We start from the raw sequence: 22,895 nt of genomic DNA on the forward strand, positions 1-22,895 counted from the left end.
CAGGCCTCGTGGAGCAGTGAAGAGGACGCGGTAGAGCGGCCGCACCGCCCCCCCTCCCCACACACACAAACGTTCGAGGCTGAGAGGGGTGGGAAAAAAAAGCCGGCGGAAGTCTTTCCGGATGTGACGTCAAAGCCGGAGCCTTTCCCCCTCCCTCCCTCCCTCCCAACGGTTGAATGAGAGAGAGAGAGAGAGAGAGGGTGGGTTCGCGGACTTTGTACTTCCGAGTTGCCTAGAGCGTCGCTCTTTCCCCCCCTCCCTCCCAACGGTTGAATGAGAGAGAGAGAGAGAGAGAGGGTGGGTTCGCGGACTTTGTACTTCCGAGTTGCCTAGAGCGTCGCTCTTTCCCCCCCTCCCTCCCAACGGTTGAGAGAGAGAGAGGGTGGGTTCGCGGACTTTGTACTTCCGAGTTGCCTAGAGCGTCGCTCTTTCCCCCCTCCCTCTCAACGGTTGAATGAGAGAGAGAGAGAGAGAGAGAGAGAGAGAGGGTGGGTCCGCGGACTTTGTACTTCCGAGTTGCCTAGAGCGTCGCTCTTTCCCCCCTCCCTCTCAACGGTTGAATGAGAGAGAGAGAGAGAGAGAGGGTGGGTCCGCGGACTTTGTACTTCCGAGTTGCCTAGAGCGTCGCTCTTTCCCCCCTCCCTCTCAACGGTTGAATGAGAGAGAGAGAGAGAGAGAGAGAGAGAGGGTGGGTCCGCGGACTTTGTACTTCCGAGTTGCCTAGAGCGTCGCTCTTTCCCCCCCTCCCTCTCAACGGTTGAATGAGAGAGAGAGAGAGGGTGGGTCCGCGGACTTTGTACTTCCGAGTTGCCTAGAGCGTCGCTGCCGCCTTCGAAGCCGGAGCGGCTTCTGGATGAGACAAAGGTGTTGGGGGTTGGTGGTGGTTTTTTTTTTTTTCTTCCTTCCCGGGCCTTCATAAAGAAGCCGGAAAAGGAAAACCAGAGCGTCCAAGGGAATGAGAGCGGCGGTTGGGGCTGGGCTTCCGGAGCTTTCAGCGCCATGTCATATGCCTACCTTTTCAAATACGTTATCATCGGGGACACCGGTAGGGGAGGGGCTGAGGGGGGGTTTCCTTTTGGGGTGAGGGGGGGTTGGGTGGGTGGATGGCGAGACTGGAAGCGAAGGACACGGGTGGTTCAAGTTAAGCCGCTTCCTCTCTGCCCAGGGTCACGCCGGGACCCCCTCAGGGCTGCATTGCAACTTGCTCAAATCTGGGTTTACTTTTTTTTTTTAAAAAAAATCCCATTTATATCCCTGCCCTTCTCCGAAGACTCAGGGCGGTTTACAATTTTTTTTTATTTTTTTTTATTTATTTATTTATTTATCTATCTATTTTTATTTATTTATTTATTTATTTATTTATTTATTTATTTATTTATTTATTTAAACTAACCTACAACATTGGGCACAATCATCTAACTTTAAATCTTGTATCCTGTATTCTTATGGCTCAGTGGGTTAGGACGCTGAGCTTGTCGATCAGAAGGTCGACACTTTGGCGGGTCGAATCCCGAGTGCCGCGTAACAGAGTGAGCGCCTGTTACTCGTCCCAGCTTCTGCCAACCTAGCAGTTCGAAAGCACGTAAAAATGCAAGTAGAAAAATAGGGACCACTACGGTGGGAAGGTAACAGCGTTCCGTGCGCCTCTGGCGTCTAGTCATGCCGGCCACATGACCACGGAGACGTCCTTGGACAAGCGCTGGCTCTTCGGCTTTGAAACGGAGATGAGCACCGGCCCCTAGAGTCGGAAACGACTAGCACGCATGTGCGGGGGAACCTTTACCTTTACCTTTTACACCGCCCTGAGTCCTTCAGGAAAAGGGCGGTATATAAATCAAATAAATAAATAAATAAATTTATTATATTTGTATACCGCCCTTCTCCCGAAGGACTCAGGGTGGTGAACAGGGCACATGTAAAAATACAGAGTACAAAAATTAAAAGAGAATGAAATAGGAGCCCGAGCTAAAACGATAGATAGTAATATAAAAATCCGCAATAAAAACCCCCAACACATCCCCCGTCAGGCCAGGCCGGCTTGTTCAAATAGATTAGGTCTTCAGACCGCGTCGGAAGAAGCGGAGGTATATAATTTTATTTATATATACCGCCCTTCTCCCGAAGGACTCAGGGCGGTGAACAGGGCAAGTGTATAAAAATACAAAAATGCAAAAGTTAAAAAAGAATTAAATACAATGCCCAAGCTAAAACAGTAAATACATATATTCAAAAACAACAATAAAATCCCAAACCCATCCCCCCATCAGGCCAGGCCGGCTTGTTCGAATAAGTGCGTCTTCAGATCGCGTCGGAAGGAGCGAAGGTCGGGCGCCATCCGGAGCTTGACCGGCAACCGATTCCATAAATCCGGGGCGCCCACAGAGAAGGACCTCCCCCTGGGGGCCACCAGACCACATTCTCTGACCGGTGGCACCCTGAGGAGGCCCTCTCTGTGGGAACGCACAGGGCGGAGGGAAGTTGACGTCGGCAGCAGGTGATCCCCGAGGTACTCCGGACCCATGCCATGTAGGGCCTTGAAAACCATTACCAAAACCTTGAATCTCACCCGGAAGACAACTGGGAGCCAATGCAGCTCGCGGAGCAAAGGTGTAACATGGGAGTATCGGGAACCTCCCAAGACAACTCTCACGGCTGCATTCTGTACCAGAAGGAGCCTCCGAGTGGTCTTGAAGGGAAGCCCCATGTAGAGAGCGTTGCAGTAGTCCAGACGAGAGGTCACGAGCGCATGAGTGACCGTACACAGGGCATCCCGGTCTAGATAGGGCCGCAACTGGCGCACCAGGTGAACCTGGGCGAAAGCCCCCCCTAGTCACAGCCACTATATGATCTTCCAAAGTAAGCCGCGAATCTAGGAGGACTCCCAAGTTGCGAGCCCTATCTACGGGGGGTAAAAGCTCACCCCCCATGGAAAGAGATGGAATATTCTGAATATCCCGGGATGCCGGTATGCACAGCCACTCAGTCTTGTCGGGGTTGAGTTGAAGTCTGTTCCTCCCCATCCAGACCCGAACCGCCTCCAGGCAACGGGACATCACGTCGAGGGCATCACTGGGGTGGTTTGGGGTCAAAATGAAAAGCTGGGTATCATCAGCATACTGATGATACCCAACTCCAAAACCACAAATGATCTCACCCAGCGGTTTCATGTAGATGTTGAACAGGAGAGGCGAGAGGACCGACCCCTGAGGAACTCCACAAACGAGAGACCTCGGGGTCGACCTCTGCCCCCCTGCCAACACCGACTGCGAACGTCCCAGGAGATAGGAGGAGAACCACCGAAGAACTGTGCCTCCCACTCCCAATCCCCTGAGACGCCGCAGCAGGATACCATGGTCGATGGTATCGAAAGCCGCTGAGAGGTCTAATAGGACTAGGAGAGAGGAATATCCCCTGTCCCGGGCCCTCCAGAGATCATTCACCAGAGCGACCAATGCCGTCTCCGTGCTGTACCCGGACCTGAAACCCGATTGGCACGGGTCTAGATAATCCGCTTCATCCAGGACCAGAGGGAGCTGATGCGCCACCACACTCTCAACAACCTTCGCAAGAAAGCGAAGGTTGGAGACCGGACGAAAGTTATTTAACACAGCTGGGTCCAAGGCAGGCTTCTTGAGGAGAGGTCTCACCACCGCCTCCTTCAAGACGGCGGGGAAACTACCTTCACTCAAAGAAGCAGATATAACCGCCTGGAACCAGCCTCGTGTCCCCTCCCGAGCTGCATAAACATTGGACACGGGTCCAATAAACATGTGGTGGAGCTCAACCTCCCCATAATCCTGTCCACTTCCTCAGGGGTCACAGAATCAAACTCCTCCCAGATAACATCGACAAGACCGACCGTGTCCTGATCGTCAGACTCCGCCTAGTCCAGACCGGTCCGAATCCGAGCGATTTTGTCCGACAGATGTTGACTAAACTCCTCGGCACGACCCTGCAAGGGTTCCTCCCTCACCTCCTGATTAAGGAGGGAGCGAGTCACCCTAAACAGGGCGGCCGGGCGGTTATCTGTGGACGCGATAAGAGCGGAGAAGTAATTAGACCTCGCCGCCCTTATCGCTGCGAGATAAGACCTAATGTGGGTTCTTAGTCGCAATCGCTCAGATTCGGATCGGCTGGACCTCCAACAGCTCTCTAGGCCCAGCTCGCTAAGCACAAATCAATGTGCTTAGCAATAGCCTTCATTCTATGTATATAGTTTATAGTTTATTAAATTTTTATACCGCCCTTCTCCCGAAGGACTCAGGGCGGTGAACAGGGCATATAATAAAAATACAGAAATACAAAAGTTAAGAAAAAATTAAATTATTGCCCAAGTAAAACAGTAAAAATATACAAATATTAAAACCCTAAGTTAACTCCCCATCAGGCCAGGCCAGCTTGTTCAAATAAATGGGTCTTTAACCCGCGCCGGAAGGAGCGGAGATCCGGTGCCATCCGGAGCTCAACCGGCAGTTGATTCCACAAAGCCGGGGCGCCCACAGAGAAGGCCCTCCCCCTGGGGGCCACCAGCCGGCATTCTCTGACCGGAGGCACCCTGAGGAGGCCCTCTCTGTGGGAACGCACAGGGCGGAGGGGAGTCGATGCCGGCAGCAGGTGGTCCCCAAGGTATTCCGGACCCATGCCATGTAAGGACTTAAAAACCATCACCAAGACCTGCTTATTAGGGCTTTCGGGGGGGGGCCAAGCGGCATTATTACAAAGTCAGCTTATTGCCCCCAACAATCTCGGTCCTCATTTTACCTACCTCGGAAGGATGGAAGGCTGAGTCAACCTTGAGCCTGGTGGGACTCGAACCTGCACTAATTGCAGGCAGCTGGTGTTACTGAAGGAGGCATTAGCCCACTGCTCCACCAAGGCTCTTTCTTTACGATCTCTAAGATCTGACATTATACAGGCAGTCCTCACCTTACAACAGTTCATTTAGTGACCATTCATTGAAAAAGAAAAAAAGGTTGAAACAAATGTAACCTTCCTTGGATTTATAGTTTGTCATTTTGTTATCTCTAGGATAGCAGACACAGCAGCGAGTCTGTTAAAAGGTTAGGAAATGAACGATCTAAAATTACCTCTTTAATGATTGATATACAGAGAAGAAGTCACTAAATATGTAAACGCCCCTTTTAGCTTCTTGCTTTGGAGATTATTATTTTTTTAAAAAAATAATGCAGAACCAATATAAATAAATAAGCAGATACGTGTTTTGACAGAATAGAACAGAATAGAATAGAAATTAGGAATAGAAGAGAATAGAAATTAGGAATAGAATAGAGTAGAATATGGAAAACAGAATAGAATAGAATATGGAAAACAGAATAGAATAGAATAGAATTAGAATAGAATAGAATAGAATAGAATAGAATAGAATAGAACAGCATAAAATAGAACAGAATAGAATAGAATAGAATAGGAATGAAATGGAATAGAATAGAATAGAACAGCATAGAATAGAATAAAATAGAATAGAATAGAACAGAATAGAATAGAATAGAATAGAACAGCATAAAATAGAACAGAATAGAATAGTATAGAATAGGAATGGAATAGAATAGAATAGAACAGCATAGAATAGAATAGAATAGAATAGAATAGAATAGAATAGAATAGAATAGAATAGAATAGAATAGAATAGAATAGAATAGAATAGAATAGGGGAAACAATAGAATAGAACAGAACAGAATAATCTTGGTGGTCTTCTAGTCCACCCCTTTGCTCAAGCAGGAGAGGCTATACCATTTTAGACAAATGGCTGTCCAGTCTCTTCTTGAAAGTTACCAGTGATGGGGTACCCACAACTTCTGAAAGCAAGCCATTCCTCTGGTTGATTGTTTTCACTGTTAGGAAATTTCTCCGTAGTTCTAGGTTGCTTCCCTCCTTGATTAGCTTCCATCCATTGGTTCTTGTGTTGCCTTCTGGTACTTTGGAAAATAGTTTGGCCCCCATTATCGTTCTGGCAGCCCCCCAAATACTGAAACACTGCTATCATATCTTAGTCCTTCTTTTCACTAGACTAGACATGCCCAATTCCTGCCAATGTTCTTTACATGTTTTAGCCTCCAGTCCCCTAAATCATCTTGGTTGGTCCTTTCGGCACTTTTTCTCAATATCTTTTTTAAATCGTGGAGACCAAAACTGGATGCAATATTCCAACTGTGGTCTTACCAAGGTATTATAAAGCAGTACTAGTAGTTCACGTGATCTTGATTCTATCCCGCTATTAACAGCCTAGGATTGTGATGGCTTTGTTGGCTGCCACCACATGTTGTTCCCTCATATTTCAGTGATTGTCCACTTGGACTCCCAAGACCCCAACTTTTTTTATTTGCATCCTGGAATAGAATAAATGGTAATAAAATTCATAATGTATAATTAATGTCCCCTCTGCCCTTTCCCTCTCACTTCCTAATAATGGAATATTTCTGCACAAAAGGCTGGAATGAAGCCATCCAGCACAGAATCCAATGAAATAGGCATAAATAGTCCATTATGAGTCCCATTTGTATTTTGTCTCCGATTATGTGATAAAAGAGGACAGTAAAAGCCATTCACTTATGGATTGGCCCAATAATGTAAATAATGAGTCCTTCGGGAAAGGGCGGTATATAAATCCAATAAAATTAAATAAATAAATAATGACATGTATGTCCTAAACATTGGTTGCTCTTCAATAGCATGAACATAGAACATAGAATGATAGTGTTTGAAAGGACCTTGGAGGTCTTCTAGTCCAACCGCCTGCTCAAGCAGGACACCCTATACTAGGGGTAGGCAACCTCGGCTCTTTTATGACTCATGGACTTCAACTCCCAGAACTCCTGAGTCAGCTATGCTGACTCAGGAATTCTGGGAGTTGAAGTCCATGAGTCATAAAAGAGCCGGGGTTGCCTACCCCTGCCCTATACCATTTCAGACAAATGGTTGTCCAGTCTCTTTTTGAAAGCCTCCATTAATGGAGCACCCACAAGCAAAACCATTGAAACTTAACTTGCCAAGAAGTAGGTTGAGGTCTATTTTATCAAATTCTTCAATGAAATCTAAGTATAGGTAGTCCTCGACTTACAACAGTTTGTTTAGTGACCACTCAAGGTTACAATGGCACTGAAAAAAATCCACTTACGACCACACTTAAGACCGTTGTAGCATCCCCATGGTCATGTGATTTAAATGCAGATGTTCGACAACTGACTTCTATTTATTTAATCCCATTTTTATATCCCGCCCTTCTCCGAAGACTCAGGGCGGCTTACAAACTTAGCAGTAGCCTTCATTCTATGTATATGCCTGCTTGTTAGGGCTTTCACACACACCCCAAGCGGCATTATTACAAAGTCAGCTTAATTGCCCCCCACAATCTTGGTCCTCATTTTACCTACCTCGGAAGGATGGAAGGCTGAGTCAACCTTGAGCCTGGTGGGACTCGAACCTGCACTAATTGCAGGCAGCTGGTGTTACTTAAGGAGGCATTAGCCCACTGCTCCACCAAGGCTGTTATAACTGTTGCAGAGTCCCAAGGTCATGTGATCCCCTTTTGCAACCTTCTGACAACCAAAATCAGTGGGGAAACCAGATACACTTAACCGTCATCCTAACTTAACAACTGCAGCGATTCACTTAACAAATGTGGCCAAAAAAAAAAAAGTTGTAAAATGAGGCAAAACTCACTTGACACATTTCTCACTGAACAACATAAATTTGGGGCTCCGTTGTGTGAGAATTACCTCTATACCAGGGTTTTTCAACCTTTTCACCCATTGTACCACTTTTAAGATATGGCAACATCCGAGTACCACCAGTCGCCTAGCAAGGTGTCAAAAACTTGATGACCAAAAAAAAAAGAGAGAAAAAAAATGAAGTACAGGTAGTCCTCGACTTACAACAGTTCGCTTAGTGACTGTTCGAAGTTACAATGGCACTGAAAAAAGCCACAGATGAGCAAGACACCTGCCTGCCCACCCGCCCGGCAGCGCTCTTCCTCCTGTCCGAGGTTTTCATTGTTGTGAGCATTTCTGTTGAGGAGTGGCATTGGGGGTGTGTTTGGTTTTTATTTTCCCCCCCCCTCTGCTGGGTGGTTGCAGCAGGTTTTGGTCACTTCACATGACCCTGGGACACTGTGACCGTCATAAATATGAATCGGTTGCCAAGCATCTGAATGTAAATCACAAGAACCTGGAGATGCTGCAACATTCCAGCTAATCCTGGCGCTTCTTCTAGGCTGAGCAGAAGCGCCGGGATCAGCACCGAGCTCCAGCTGGAGCCTGGCGCTGAACCTGGCACTTCCGCTGAGCCCTGACAGCTCCGAAGAAGCGCTGATCCTGGTGCTTCCGCTGAGCCCTGACAGCCCTGCAGCTCCAGCCATCTCTTGCTCAGGCTTGTGCGGTGCTGACACCGGTTCAGCTCATTCCCCACCCCCGCTACCACTTTTCTAGGATGGTCGCGTACCACCTGCCAGGTGCCAATGTACCACAGGTGGTACCCGTACCACTGGTTGAAAAGCCCTGCTCTATACTATGTCCACAGCATTTCGCTGACCTACTCATTTGGTCACTTTGTCAAAGAATGAAATTAAGATGTGTTTGGCATGATCTGTTTTTGATGAACCCATGTTGGCTTCTGGTTATATCCTGATTAGCTTCTGGGTGTTCGCAGATTTGTTGCTTGATTGTCTTTTCTGAGATCTTCCCAGGTGTCATCGTCTGTAATTTCCTGGATCTGTTTTTTTTCCCCTTCTTCCTTTTTTTTTTTGAAGATGGGGACTACATCACCTCTTTTTCAGTCCTCAGATAGTTCCCGGCGATCCAATAACTTGGAAAGGAAGGGAAACTTAACAAGTATTGTTTGTTTAGTGCTGTTCAATCAACCGTCTAGCTTCTAGCCACTTTCCCAACACAATTTAGAAAGACTTGTTTCTTGGTAGATATCAAGAACAATTAGCAAGGTAAGAGACTAAGAGGGAATTAGCTTGGCTCCTTTACAATCCATTCCTACAGAACTTCCCCTATCATCTTTTCAGATATGAGTGTGTAGTTCAGTGATCTGAAAGCCCAGATTCTCCCATTGCAGGTAGTCCTTGGCTTTCAACCATTCATTTAGTGACCGTTCAAAGTTACAACAGCTCTGGAAAAAATGACATGATTTTTCTTCACACTTACCACCATTGGCAGGACCCCTGTGATCACATGCTTAAAATTCAGACGTTTGGCTGTTGACTCCTACGTCAACGCTGCTAACATCGAATGTTCTTGCTTGAGAAGAGATAAAGAAGCAGCTATTTCATATGTTAAACTTGTGCATTGCTTTAAGACAGGGGTCTTCAAACTCGGCCCTTTTATGACTCATGGACTTCAACTCCCAGAATTCCTCAGCCAGCATGCCTGGCTGAGAAATTCTGGGAGTTGAAGTCCATGAGTCATAAAAGGGCCGAGTTTGAAGACCTCTGCTTTAAGAGATAGGGCTAAGGCTGGGAGGAGGAAGATTGTACCTCAAGGCTATATGAAATTAAAGAAGGTAAGAACTTGGCGGGTTGTCTAACGGAAGGGAAACCGATTCTTTAAATTAATTGGAGAATATGATTAATGACAAAATTAGAAAGGTGGGGAATTGTGTTTAATATATTGTGCAAGGGGGCGGAGATTTCAGATTCCAGCTTCCTTCGAGCAAGCATTTGCCGCTGTATTAGGCTAAGTAAAGGACTTTTAAGGCAAACAGTGCCTCAGGGTCACTTGAAAAGCACAGACGTCGGAAACTTGACGTCCTATTTATGACAGTTGCAGTGTCCCAGAATCATGTGACCGTGTTTCGCAACCTTCCGACAAGCAGAGTCCGCGGGGAAGCCAGATTCACTTAGGTAAAGGTAAAGGTTCCCCCGCACAGGCGTGCTAGTCGTTTCCGACTCTAGGGGCCGGTGCTCATCTCCGTTTCAAAGCTGAAGAGCCAGCGCTTGTCCGAGGACGTCTCTGTGGTCATGTGGCCGGCATGACAAGATGCCAAAGGCGCACGGAACGCTGTTACCTTCCCACTGTAGTGGTCCTTATTTTTCTACTTGCATTTTTACTTGCTTTCGAACTGCTAGGTTGGCAGAAGCTGGGACGAGTAACAGGCGCTCACTCTGTTACGTGGTACTCGGGATTCGACCTGCCAAACTGCCGACCTTCTGATCGACAAGCTCAGCGTCCTAACCCACTGAGCCACCGCGTCCCCTTGCTAATATAGTACATCGCTAATAAGTAAAGAGAGTAGAGCAGGGGGTCTTCAAACTTGGCCCTTTTATGATTTCTGGACTTCAACTCCCAGAATTCCTCAGCCATCTGGTCGACAAGCTCAGTGTCCTAATTCACTTAACAACTGCGTTAACTAACTTTAAAAAAATGCAGCAATTCACTTAACAACAGTAGCTAGAAAGGTTGTAAAAGGGTGGGGGGGGCGAAATTCACCAGACCACTTGCTTAGCCAAGCTCACTGAACAACGAATTGCTTAGCACGAGAAATGTTGGCTCGGTCATCGTTATCGGCTCAGTTGAGGACTAGCCTCTATGGCCTTGCTGTCCCTGTCACTCATAGCATAGCCAGCTCTGGGAATTGTGGAGATTGTTAGTCCAGGCATCTTAAAACATTCCCAAGTTTGGAAAAAAAGAAACATTTCTCCATATCTTTCGCCCTGAGAATTATCACGGGGTGGAAAAGCATGTTGAAGGTTCATGAAAATTCTTTGGGGGTCTGTTGACCTCTCCGAAGGAAGCACAGATAGTCCTCGACTCACGACCGCAACTGAGCCCGGAATTTATGTTGCTAAGCGAGACATTTGTCAAGTGAGTTTTACCCCCCATTTTACGACTTTCCTTGCCCAGCTTTGTTCAGTGGATCCCCACAGTTGTTAAATTAGTAACCCGGTTGTTAAGTGAATCTGCTTTCCCCACTGATTTTGCTTGTCAGAAGGTCACCAAAGGCAATCACATAACCCCGGGACGCTTTGACCGTCGTAAAATGCCATGGGGATACTGAAAATGGTCGAAAGTATGAAAAATGGTCATAAGTCCCTTTTTTCAGTGTCGTCGTAACTTTGAACGGTCACTAAGCGAGCTGCTGTAAGTCGAGGACTGCCTGCACTGTAGGCAAATTGGATTGATCAGAGTTGCTTTTTTCCTATCGCTAATTTGACTTCTAGTTTTTAAAACTCCGGTTATTTGTTGTTTGCACACCGACTTTATTTATTTTTCACATCTCCAGGAGGGTCTCTTTATGAGATTATTTAGAAGGTTTTACAGGAAAAAGGGTCTGGATTACCTAATATCCAGAAAGAAAGCAAAATAACAACAACAACAACAGACGTTCAGATTCTGCCTGCAGTAAATTGAGAACTTCCTAAAGCACTTTTTAAATTATTCTGTCATTTAGGATCCGCTTCTGTATCTCAGGGAAATAGGGTTTATTAAACAACGAGGGATTATAAAGATAAACGTGTATTGATTGCACTGATAACAGGTATAAATGCATCAGTAAATTGTTTTATAGAATGCTTAAGTTAAGATACAAATCTCTCCTTTTTTTCAGCGTAGGAATTTACAATAATATTTTATCTTTTTTTTTTTTTAAGGCGTCGGGAAATCATGCCTCTTGCTGCAGTTCACAGATAAACGGTTTGTGGCTGTTCATGATTTGACAATTGGTGAGGATCAAAGCCAGATGGCTCTGTGAGTCTTGGTGAACCGTAATTGATGGAATTGTGCTTAGCCAAATACCCTATGGAGAGAAAAGTCACTGTTTGTTATTATTGCAGTACTAACAATGTACATCAGACATGTCAAACTTGTGATGTCATGAGACGTTATTGGGACTGTTTTGCCATTGCCGGCAATGGGGTGGGTGTGGCTATCGGATGACATGTCCGGCCCGCAGGCTGGCAGTTTCACACCCCTGAATTGTACATGGTGGGGTTAAAACGTATACAGACCCAGGCAGGTTCCATGTTCCCATATGCTTAGAATATAGATGGGATATTTACAACATAGATACTCTGCATGCAGTACGGATGGGCAGTTCGGTCTAGCGGTTGTGGCATCAGGCTAGGAACCAGGAGAATTTGTTAAAATTCGTTTGGCGCCCATTTCGCCAGGAGGTGACTGGAAAGGTGAGTTCTAGTCCCAACTTTGGCACAAAGCCAGCTGGGTGACCTTGGGGCAGTCCCTAGGAAAAAGCAGGCACCGGCAAACCACTTCTGAAAAATCTTGCCAAGAAAATGGCAAGGACTTTTTCCAGGCGGTTTTTGAAAATTGGACACGATTGAATGGAAGAAATAAAAGATGAATGGATAGATAATAGATAGGTGGGTGGATGGATGGATGGATGGATGGGTTGGTAGGTAGGTGAGTGGGTGGATGGATGGATGAGTGGTGTTGTGGGTGGATGGATGGATAGGTGGGTGGGAGGGAGGGAGGGTGGATAGGTAGATAGGTGTGTGGGGGTGTGTGGATGGATAGATAGGTGGGTGGATGTTCTGTACCAGCCTGCTACCGGCCCTGCAGAAAAGGCAGGGACAACCCCTTTTACAAGAAGGCAAGAGGCTGGAATTACGCCTGCCAAATGTATTGCTACAAAAACAAATAGAACAAGACACAAACCAAGAAACAGGAGCTTTTCAAGCAGTTGCCTTCAGCAAACCAGCCCTCCCACGCATTCCCCCTTAAATACAGTTCAGGGCGTGGCTTCTCTCTGCCTCCTTCCGAGGAGCCCCATTGCCTTCCTCTGTTTACTCCTGATTGACTGCCTCCTGCGTCGGGCGTCCTTGAACTAGGCCAGCTGTGGGTCATCTTCATCCACGCTGTCAGGCTCACACAGCTGGGTCTGCGTCGTGACCAGATGAGAGGGGCCTGGCTGGGGGCTCTCATCAAGCTGTCCAATCCCCTCAGCAAGCTCTTCAACACCCCCCCCTCCTCCTCCTCTGAGTCGTCCGACCCAACTGCCGAACCCACAGGCTGACCCTGAATCACAACAGTGGATAGGTAGGTAGGTAAGTGTGTGGGTGGATGGATGGATAGAAAGGTGGGTGGGAGGGAGGGTGGATAGGTAGATAGGTGTGGGGGTGGATGGGTGGGTGGGTGGCGTGCGGATGGATAGATAGGTGGGTGGATAGATAGGTAGGTAGGTAAGTGTGTGGGTGGGTGGATGGATGGATAGTAGATAGATGTACACACACAATATATAAATAATGTACAAGTAATCCTCAACTTAACAACAGATCGGTTAGTGACTGTTCAGAGTTACTACAGCATTTTAAAAAAGTGGCTTATGACCATTTTCCCCCCCCACACTTAACGACCACTGCAGCATCCCCATGGTCGCGTGCTTTCATTTGGATCCTTGACAACTGGTTCATATTTGTGACGGTTGCAGGGTCCTGGGGGGTGTGTGTCACATGATCCCTTTTGGCGACCTTCTGACAAACAAAGCCGACGGGGAAGCCAGTTTCCCTTAACAAACCGTGCTCCTGCTTGAACAACCGCAGTGATTTTCTTAACAAATGGGGGATAAACTCTGGGCTCCGTTGTGGATATCAAGTCGAGGGCTGCCTGGGTATGGAAAAGGGGGAGCTTTGAGGGCGAAAGCAAAGAAGGAAGCCCAAATCATGAACATGGTTGAAAGAGAAGCAGAGGTTAAATGAGGGAGCGGAGTTAGGTTGAAGGAGGTGTGATTTCAAATCGGCCGATTCAAAGCCCCATTTCTTTCCCCCCTGCCTTCTGTTCCCCCCACGCCACAGGCAGTGTGAGTCTTAACTTCAAAAAAGTAACATAACCCGCCGCTTCTGAGGTGCGTTTAAATCTAGATTTCCCAGCACCCGCCGCCCGTGTCTCTGTGGTGGTTCCCTTTTTTTTTTTTTTGCTCTCGCACCTCTGCTTGTTGGACTCTGATTTGCACAAACTCTTCCACGTTCTGTTCCTTCCCGCCTTTCTCTAGATTTCCGCGCCCCCCCCCCAGCCGCCTCTCCATGCCGGCCTTCTCCTTTCTGATTCCCATGTCTGGGAATCGTGCCGAGGAAGGGGTAACAAGTGGAAGGCCAGCCCACTGAGCCAGGTCCCCGTCGAATCTCTTTCCTCTTCCATTTCCCCACCAGGTGTGGAGTTCGGGGCACGGATGATTTCCATTGAAAACAAAAAGATCAAGCTGCAGATTTGGGATACGGTGAGGAACCCCCCCCAAAAAAAGCCTTTTGGGTGGGAGTGGTAGGGTGTGTGGAAGAGGGATCACTGGGACTGGGTGGCCCAGAAGGAGCAGCTGCTCCCGGCTCCCATTCCACCTTTATATGCTGCTGTGGTGCAACTTGGCTCGTGCTTTAGACCTGATAACATAGTTGTGTGTGTGTCTGTTTCGTTCCAAAGGCTGGCCAGGAATCCTTCCGGTCTATCACACGCTCCTATTACAGAGGAACAGCTGGGGCGCTCTTAGTCTATGACATCACCAGGTGAGGCCCAAGCACAACGCCCAATATCGAAGTGGATCAGGATTAGGTTTATTGTTTAGCCCAGCGGTTCCCAACCTTTGGTTTTGAGGGCCGTCGATGGTCTGCAAGTTCTTCCAGCTAATCCCCTTAAGCTGCCAGAATTATTGGGATAAAGAGATAGGTGAAATGAACAAAGAGACCAGTTTATTTGTTTCTCTACTTAGAGAAATTACGTGGCTGCCCATTCAATGTCAGTGACTCTTAAGTGGCTTGCCCAAAATAAAAATCCCAATATACAATACCTCTCTTCTTGGTGACAAACAACTATCTAACAAACCCAACGATACATAAGTGGGGTTTGGGTTGCACTTTGGGCACTCGGTCTCTAAAAGGTTTGCCATCACTGCCCTATACCATTTCAGATAAATAGTTATCCATAGTCTCTTTTTGAAAGCCTGCAGTGATGGAGCAAGTTGTTCCATTGATTGATTCCTCTAAACCAGGCATGTCAAACTGCCGGCCCGCAGGCTGGATGCATCACGACGAAACTGCATCCTCTCCATTGCTGGCAGTGGGGAAAAAGCCGCGATACGTCGCGCGACGTCACGTGACATCGCGAGTTTGACATGCCTGCTCTAAACTTTAGGAAATGTCTTCTTAGTTCTAGGTTGCTTCTCTCCTTGGCTAGTTTCCATCCATTGTTTCTCATCTTGCCTTCTGGTGCTTTGGAAGATAGTTTGACACACAAAGACGCACACACCTCATCTGTGTAGGTCCAGAAGCCATGGCCAATGCTTATTACCTTGTTTAATGTGTTTCGATATTGCTTTGAAACATGCAAGGAAATCCTTCATGTGCAAGACTATTTCCTCTGTGCGGCACTCGCATCCAGAGCCTTACAACAGGAGTCCCTAACCTGTTGGGCCCACTAACAGGCTGTGGCCTCTTAGCCACAGGGCTGCGTCAGTGACTGGCCAGTGCGTGCGTGTGAGTGTGTGTGCGTGCGCACTCACCCCCTACTCGCACTAACGTCACGGTGAGCACACTCATGGCCCCACTGGGAACCTCTGCCTTAGAAGATTCCACCCAAACTCTGACTCTGCAGATTTGCAAAGGGCTGGCCGAGCTTTCCAACAGGCTTTCAGCTTACTTGGTTTGGTTACCCGGTTGAATTGTTTCGAATATTGCTTTTGAAACACGCGAAGTCGGAGGTCGAGCAGACCCGGGGTCTCGCACCCCTCACCTGCCAGACTTTTTCCTCGGGGCCTCTGGATGTCGAGTGACAAGGGAGGTGAACGTCTCTCCAGCCCCCTGTGTTTTTTCCAGGGCAGACTCTGGGGACAAAGACGGCTGGGGAGGATCTTCCTCCGTGAAGCCCACCCTCCCAGCTTTGATCGTTCTCACCTTCAACTTGACCTCTGGTTTTTCCTAACCCTGCGCAGGCGAGAAACATTCAACCATTTGTACACCTGGTTAGAGGACGCTCGGCAGCATTCCAGTCCCCACATGGTGATCATGCTGATTGGCAATAAAAGGTAAGGGTTGGTTGGTTTCTTCGTTCTCTCTCGAATGTGTGTTTTTTGGGATTTTTTTTTTCAGGAGGCAAGCGGACTTCATTGTTTTTCCTTTGAAGACTTTTCGCTTCTCATCCAAGAAGCTTCTTCAGCTCGGACTGGATGGTGGGGAATGGAAGGATTTAATATTCCTTGCAGACAGCTGGTCATTTGCCTTCTTTTTAGAGCAGGGGTGCCAAAACGTGTCGCGTCCGTGGGACGTGTCGCGACGTATCATGACTTTTTTCCCCCCTTGCTGGAGCTGGGGTGAGTGCGGCTTCTGTGTGACGCATCCAGCCCGCGGGCCGGCAATTTAACACCCCTGTTTTAGAGAGACATTGAGGCCACTTGGAGGTTTACCTGTGTCCTCAGAGTCACCTGAGTGGTGCAAATGTGTGGGGGGCCTTCTTGGCTGCAGGAGGTTTTCTGTCCCTTCATGGTTGAAGACAGGCACAGGCTGTTGGGGATGAGTCCATGTTGTCTGCATCTCAGACTGAAGCACAAATGGTTCCTGTAATCTGCAATGTTTTCTGGAAATCCGTTCATACTCCCGCACCATTTGAAAGATGTTCATCCCAATTGTTGTTAGTTGCGAAGTCGTGTCCGACCCATTGTGACCCCATGGACAACGTTCCTCCAGGCCTTCCTGTCCTCTACCATCTTCTGGAGTCCATTTAGGCTCACGCCTACTGCTTCAGTGACTCCATCCAGCCATTCTCTGTCGTCTCCTTCTTCTATTGCCCTCAATCTTTCCCAGCATTAGGCTCTTCTCCAGCGAGTCCTTCCTTCTCATTAGGTGGCCAAAGTATTTGAGTTTCAACTTCAGGATCTGGCCTTCTAAAGAGTAGTCAGGGTTGATCTCCTCTAGGACTGACCGGTTTGATCGCCTTGCAGTCCAAGGGACTCGCAGGAGTCTTCTCCAGCACCATAGTCCAAAGGCCTCCATTCTTTGGCGCTCAGCCTTTCTTATGGTCCAGCTTTCACTGCCATACCTTGCAACTGGGAAGACCATAGCCCTCACTATACGCACTTTTGTTGGCAGGGTGACGTCTCTGCTTTTTAGTGTGCTGTCTAGATTTGCCATGGCTTTCCTCCCCAGGAGCAAGCGTCTTTTAATTTCTTGGCTGCAGTCCCCGTCTGCGGTGATCTTGGAGCCCAGGAAAATAAAATCTGTCACTACCTCCATTTCTTCCCCATCTATTTGCCAGGAATTGAAGAGGGCCGGATGCCATGATCTTGGTTTTCTTAATGTTCAGTTTCAAGTTCATCCCGAAGCGCATGGCTAAATGTCTATGGAGTTTCTCACAGGGACAGCGGTGACCTGGATGACTGAGAATCTCCATAGACATTTCTTCGTTCTGTTTTCTCCTTCCTGCCTATTAATCAGCCCGTGTCTGATTGTCTGCAGTTCCTTCAATCAAAGGGTTGGCTGCAGTCACAAAAGGGAGAGCCACAATTTTGGAAACAGACGTTGCTGCTTTGGGGAGTTGCTCGATAGGTGATTGGGAGCTGCCCTCATTTTGGCATTTGAATCTATGCAGCTCCATGGTACACACCAGGACCCCTCACTTGTCTTAGTGGGGTTGTTGGTGTTCTCGGTTTTCTTGAAGACATTTCATTACCCAACGACGTAAAGTCATCAGTGGAAGTAGGGAGTGGGGGAGCATTTGTAGCGGGAAGAGCAACAGCTTCCTTACAAGCACGCTGGCTGAGGAATTCTGGGAGTTGAAATCCACAAGTCATAAAAAGGGCCAAGTTTGAAGGCCCCTGCCGTAGCTGCTGCTCATTGGAGTCATTAAAAAAAAAGTAAGATAGTCCTCGACTTAACAAAAGTTTGGTTAGTGACCGTTCAAAGTTACAACAGCGCTGGGGGGGGGAAAAAGAGGGGGGCAGCTTAAAACCATTTTTCACACTTGACTATTGCAGCATCCCCCATGTTCACGTGATCAAAATTCAGACACTTGGCAACGGACTCGTGTTTATGACAGTTGCTGTCGCCTTTTGTGAACTGACGAGTAAAGTCAATGAGGGAAGCCAGATTCACTTAACCACCATGTTGCTAGCTTGACAACTGCGGTGATTCACCGAACCACTGTGGCAAGACAGGTGGCAAAATGGGACCAAACTCAACACAAGCCACTTGTCTCTCGCTGTGCGGACGAATTGTGGGGCTCCCATTGTGATCGTAAGCCGATCTGTCGCCCCTTTTTTGGGGGGGGGGGTCCGTGGGTGTGTTTGCTTCGGAGGTCCATCCGAGAGGGTTGAGCCCAGACGGCTGAAGAAATTGCCTTCCACTTGGGGTTTTATCGGCATCCTTGTTCTTTCTTTGAGGCATTTTGTGCCCTTGTCCTTTCTTGGCCATCGTGTTTGCCTCTTTGTAGTGACATGGAGAACCGGCGAGTTGTTCAGAAAGAGGAAGGAGAGGCTTTCGCCCGGGAACACGGCATGGTTTTCATGGAGACATCAGCAAAGACAGCAGCCAATGTGGAAGAGGTAAAGATTTATTTTTTTTAAAAAAAAGAAATGTTAAAAACTCTGCAAGGGGGTGTGTGTTGTTTTTGTTTTTTTGGTTGGGGAAAACCCTCGGAAATTCTGGCATCACATCTTCTGAACCTGTCAGCCAGATGGAGGAGGATCTGGAATATAGTACCTCGTTTGTGGTCCCTTTCTTAGTTTCAAGTTTCTCTTCCGATACTAGATGAAGGGGAGTCTATCCTACCGGATTTTACACTGATCTTGAAATTTTTTCTCCTTCTTTCCGTTTGCTGCTCTCAGGCCTTTCTCAACACAGCTAAAGCCATCTACAGAAAGATCCAGCAGGGTGAACTTGACATTTCCAATGAGGTGAGTTGTTGGACGGAACCCGTAGCCAGGAATTCTGTAACGGGGCCGAAGGCGTTGTTATAATACAGCCGGAGTCTTAGCTGGAGGAGCTGGAAGTCTGAAAAATTCCATGCCGTTTTTAACGCAATTTATCTTTAAACAATGGTTCAGATCGCAGGCAGTGGCTTGTACTCACTAGAATCAAGATTTTTTGATAATCCCATCCAGTACTCGATCCTCCGACCAGGTTTCTGCAGAATTGACACTTGTAATGCAGAATAACAAAGTTGAAGGGACCTTGGAGGTCTTCTTGTCCAATCCCCTTTTATGACTTGTGGACTTCCATCTCCCAGAAATCCTCAGCCAGCGTGTCTGCTCAAGCAGGAAACTCTGTACCATTTCAGACAAATGGCTGTCCAGTCTCTTCTTAAAAACTTCCAGTGTTGGAGCATCCGCAGCTTCTGGAGGCGAGTCGTTCCACTGGTTAATTGTTCAAAACTGTCAGGAAATTCCTCCTTAGTTCTAGTTTGGTTCTCTCCTTGATTTAGTTTCCATCCATGGCTTCCTGTTCTGCCTTCATTTAGGAGGCTTTCCCAGGTTCAGTTACATCGGACTTCAAACTCCAGATAGACAGATTCCAATCTGGTCGGCTTCCTTGCTTTCGCCAGTTGGAGAATCCCATGTAAGAATGTTACTACGCTAGAAACAGCAATAGCGATAGCACTTAAGACTTATACGCCGCTTCACGGTGCTTTTACAGCCCTCTCTAAGCGGTTGAGAGAGTCAACATCTTGCCCCACCCCCAATCTGGGTCCTCATTTTACCTCTTTTAGGATGGAAGGCTGAGTCAAACCTTGAGCCGGTCAGGATTGAACTGCTGGCAGTCAGCAGAATTAGCCTGCAATACTGCATTCTAACCACTGTGCCACCACGGCTCTTGTGCATCCAATTTTCAAGCCAAAGTAGAGATATAGTAAGGCACTATTAATGCACATTGCTTGTAGTTTATGAGAATTCATTAGCTTGTTTTCCAAATAGAGAAGGGACACTTTTCTGGGTGGGGTAAAGTATATGCTTAAAGGTGGTCAGGGCAACTATGTTTTCAATAAAGGTAAAAGGTAAAGGTTCCCCGCACATGCGTGCTAGTCGTTTCCGACTCTAGGGGCCAGTGCTCATCTCCGTTTCAAAGCCGAAGAGCCAGCGTTTGTCCGAGGACGTCTCCGTGGTCATGTGGCCTTGGTGGAACAGAGGGCTAATGCCTCCTTAAGTAACACCAGCTGCCTGCAATTAGTGCAGGTTTGAGTCCCACCAGGCTCAAGGTTGACTCAGCCTTCCATCCTTCCGAGGTAGGTAAAATGAGGACCCAGATTGTTGGGGGCAATAAGCTGACTTTGTAATAATGCCGCTTGGGGGGGGGAAAGCCCTAATAAGCAGGCATATACATAGAATGAAGGCTACTGCTAAGCACATTGATTTGTGCTTTAAGTTGTAAGCCGCCCTGAGTCTTCGGAGAAGGGCGGGATATAAATGGGATTTTCTTTTAAAAAAAGGCGCACGGAACGTTGTTACCTTCCCACCGTAGTGGTCCCTATTTTTCTACTTGCATTTTTACATGCTTTCGAACTGCTAGGTTGGCAGAAGCTGGGACGAGCAACAGGCGCTCACTCTGTTACGCGGTGGCTCAGTGGGTTAGGACACTGAGCTTGTCGACCAGAAGGTCGGCAGTTTGGCGGGTCGAATCCCGAGTACCACATAACCGAGTGATGTTTTCAATGCTTACATGGATAAATCCTTTTTCTTCTCTCCTTCCAGGGACACGGGATCAGGATTGGCTCTAAACAACCAGTTATTCAGCTTGGATCATCCCTCCGCCCGGGACCGCAAGGCTCTGGGGACCGATCGGGCTGTTGCTAAGTTTACTTGAAATCCTGTCTGGCCCATTGAGGCTGGTAACAAATGGAGGATGGTGCTTTTTTTTCTTTTCTTATTCAGACGGTGTTGTGGGAGGTAGGGAAGCCAGGATTGTCCAGTCCTGTTTTCCTTTCCCCTTTTTATACGAATTTGGGGCCAACGTAAATCTAATCTTTGGCTGGGGGGCTATAGCACCCCTTTTGAAAATCTTCCCATCAGGGCTGTCTAAGCCTTGCTTATAAAAGAAAAGGTATTTCCCTCCTCCAGTCTGATTTTTATATCAGCAATGACTTTTCTCCCCACTGTTGAAAACTTCATTCCCTACGTTGGACTCGTTGCGTTCTGGGGACCATCCAGGTAGCCATGCTTGGTTTTAATATTAAAGCTGTGATGTACTGTTTCTCCTCTTCCTATTAAAAGTTGTCACATTTGCTTTTATATGCCTTTCTTTTCTAGTGGGAGAAGGAAGCGAAGGACTGCGTAAAAAGGATTTGCTTCATCGCTTGCTGCGGCAATTCTTTAATACAACCTTTCCATTTGCAGGCAGTCCTCGACTTTTGATCACAATTAGGCCAAAATTTCTGTTGCTAAGCAAGACAGCGGTTAAGTGAGTTTTGGCCCGTTTTGCGACCTTTCTTGCTAGTGAATCATTGAAGTTGTTAGCAACACAATTGCTAAGTAAATCTGGCTTCCCCCACCGACTTTGCTTGTCAGGTCGCAAAAGGGAATCACATGACCCCAGTACACTGCAACCATCATCAATACATGCCAGTGGCCAAGCATCCAAATTTTGATAATGGGACCAATGTGAAAAATGGTCACAAGCCACTTTATTCAGGGCTGTTGTAACTTTGAACGGCCACTAAACAAATTGCTGTGAGTTGAGGACTACTTATTTATTTATTTATTTATTTATTTATTTATTTATGTATTTATTTGACTTATATACCGCCCTATTCCCATAGGACTCAGGGCGGTTTACAGGGCAATTAAAACCATACAATACAAAAGTTTAAATAAATTTAAAACAATTAATTAAATTTAAGCCCAAAAGTTAAAACTTTAAAACCCAATTAAAAACCCCTCAGTCTAGGCCAGACAGCTCAAAGAGCCAAGTTTTTAGGTCCCGGCGAAATGAACGGAGGTCGGGGGCAGTCCTAAGTTCCATAGGAAGTTGGTTCCAAAGGGCAGGCGCACCCACAGAGAAGGCCCTCTCTCTGGGAGTCACCCGCCGGCAATCCTTCACCGGCGGTACCCTAAGAAGGCCCTCCCTGTGGGAGCGCACAGGACGATGGGGAGTTAATGTCGGCAGCGGGTGTTCCCTCAGATAATCCGGACCCAAGCCATTTAGGGCTTTATAGGTCATCACCAGCACCTTGAATCTCACCCGGAGGGCAACTGGATGCCAATGCAGCTCGCGGAGAAGAGGTGTTACACGGGAGTATCGGGGGACTCTCATCACAATTCACGCGGCTGCATTCTGAAGCCTCTGAGTGGTCCTCAAGGGCAGCCCCATGTAGAGAGCGTTGCAGTAGTCTAGCCGGGAGGTCACGAGCCCATGGGTGACTGTGCGTAGGGCATCTCGGTCCAGATAGGGCTGCAACTGGCGCACCAGGCGAACCTGGGCAAAAGCCCCCCTGGCCACGGCTCCTATATGATCTTCAAAACTGAGCCGTGAATCCAGGAGGACACCCAAGTTGCGAGCCCTATCAACGCCCAAGTTGCGAGCCCCATCACCTATAATGGAGGGAAAAACATACCTGGCTTAAACCTCAAATGTTTTTGAAGGCAAATCTCTACAGACCTTTTTAAAGGCAAGGTTGGTGTTTGTGACAATTGTAACCAAAATTAAAGGTTGCCTTTAATCAACTCATTATTTGTTTTTCAAGGTGTTCCACATGGTTTATCAGTATCAGCTGTTCTGACTTGTTTTTCACTGGAGATGCCAAAGATCAGAACCAGGTTTAGATGCATTGATAATTGAGCTATGTTGGAACAAACCTGAGATTTGGTTATTCTTGCCATTTTGGTTATTTAAAAAAATAAAACAAGCTTGAACTGTTTGTTTAGTTATGATGAAAACATTCAGGGAATCAAATTGCAACCTTATGTATTAATGTGAAAATAATCACCGCTGACCACCACCGATCACTTCTGA

At 47.3% G+C, this 22,895-nt stretch overlaps 1 protein-coding gene across 1 annotated transcript; it reads left to right on the forward strand.

The window, feature by feature from the left end:
- The first annotated feature begins 767 nt into the window (after positions 1-767).
- Positions 768-21,173, forward strand: LOC308678240 (ras-related protein Rab-2B-like). The gene is made up of 8 exons (XM_081345304.1): positions 768-1,045; positions 11,610-11,681; positions 14,124-14,191; positions 14,389-14,471; positions 15,893-15,985; positions 18,385-18,496; positions 18,779-18,847; positions 20,639-21,173. The coding sequence occupies exons 1-8, from the start codon at positions 1,000-1,002 to the stop codon at positions 20,738-20,740; spliced, it is 645 nt and encodes a 214-aa protein (XP_081201430.1). The 5' UTR covers positions 768-999; the 3' UTR covers positions 20,741-21,173.
- The last annotated feature ends 1,722 nt before the right edge of the window (positions 21,174-22,895 follow it).

The sequence above is a fragment of the Vipera berus genome, assembly GCF_964194415.1.
Source record: "Vipera berus genome assembly, chromosome: Z".
Lineage (NCBI taxonomy): Eukaryota > Metazoa > Chordata > Lepidosauria > Squamata > Viperidae > Vipera > Vipera berus.

Bases quoted from the DNA above. Each gene is read 5' to 3' on its own strand.
- LOC308678240 (XM_081345304.1), top strand. From the start codon at position 1,000: ATGTCATATGCCTACCTTTTCAAATACGTTATCATCGGGGACACCG. The intron at 14,472-15,892 runs GTGAGGCCCAAG...AACCCTGCGCAG, and splicing joins TTAGTCTATGACATCACCAG to GCGAGAAACATTCAACCATT. The intron at 18,848-20,638 runs GTGAGTTGTTGG...CTCTCCTTCCAG, and splicing joins AACTTGACATTTCCAATGAG to GGACACGGGATCAGGATTGG.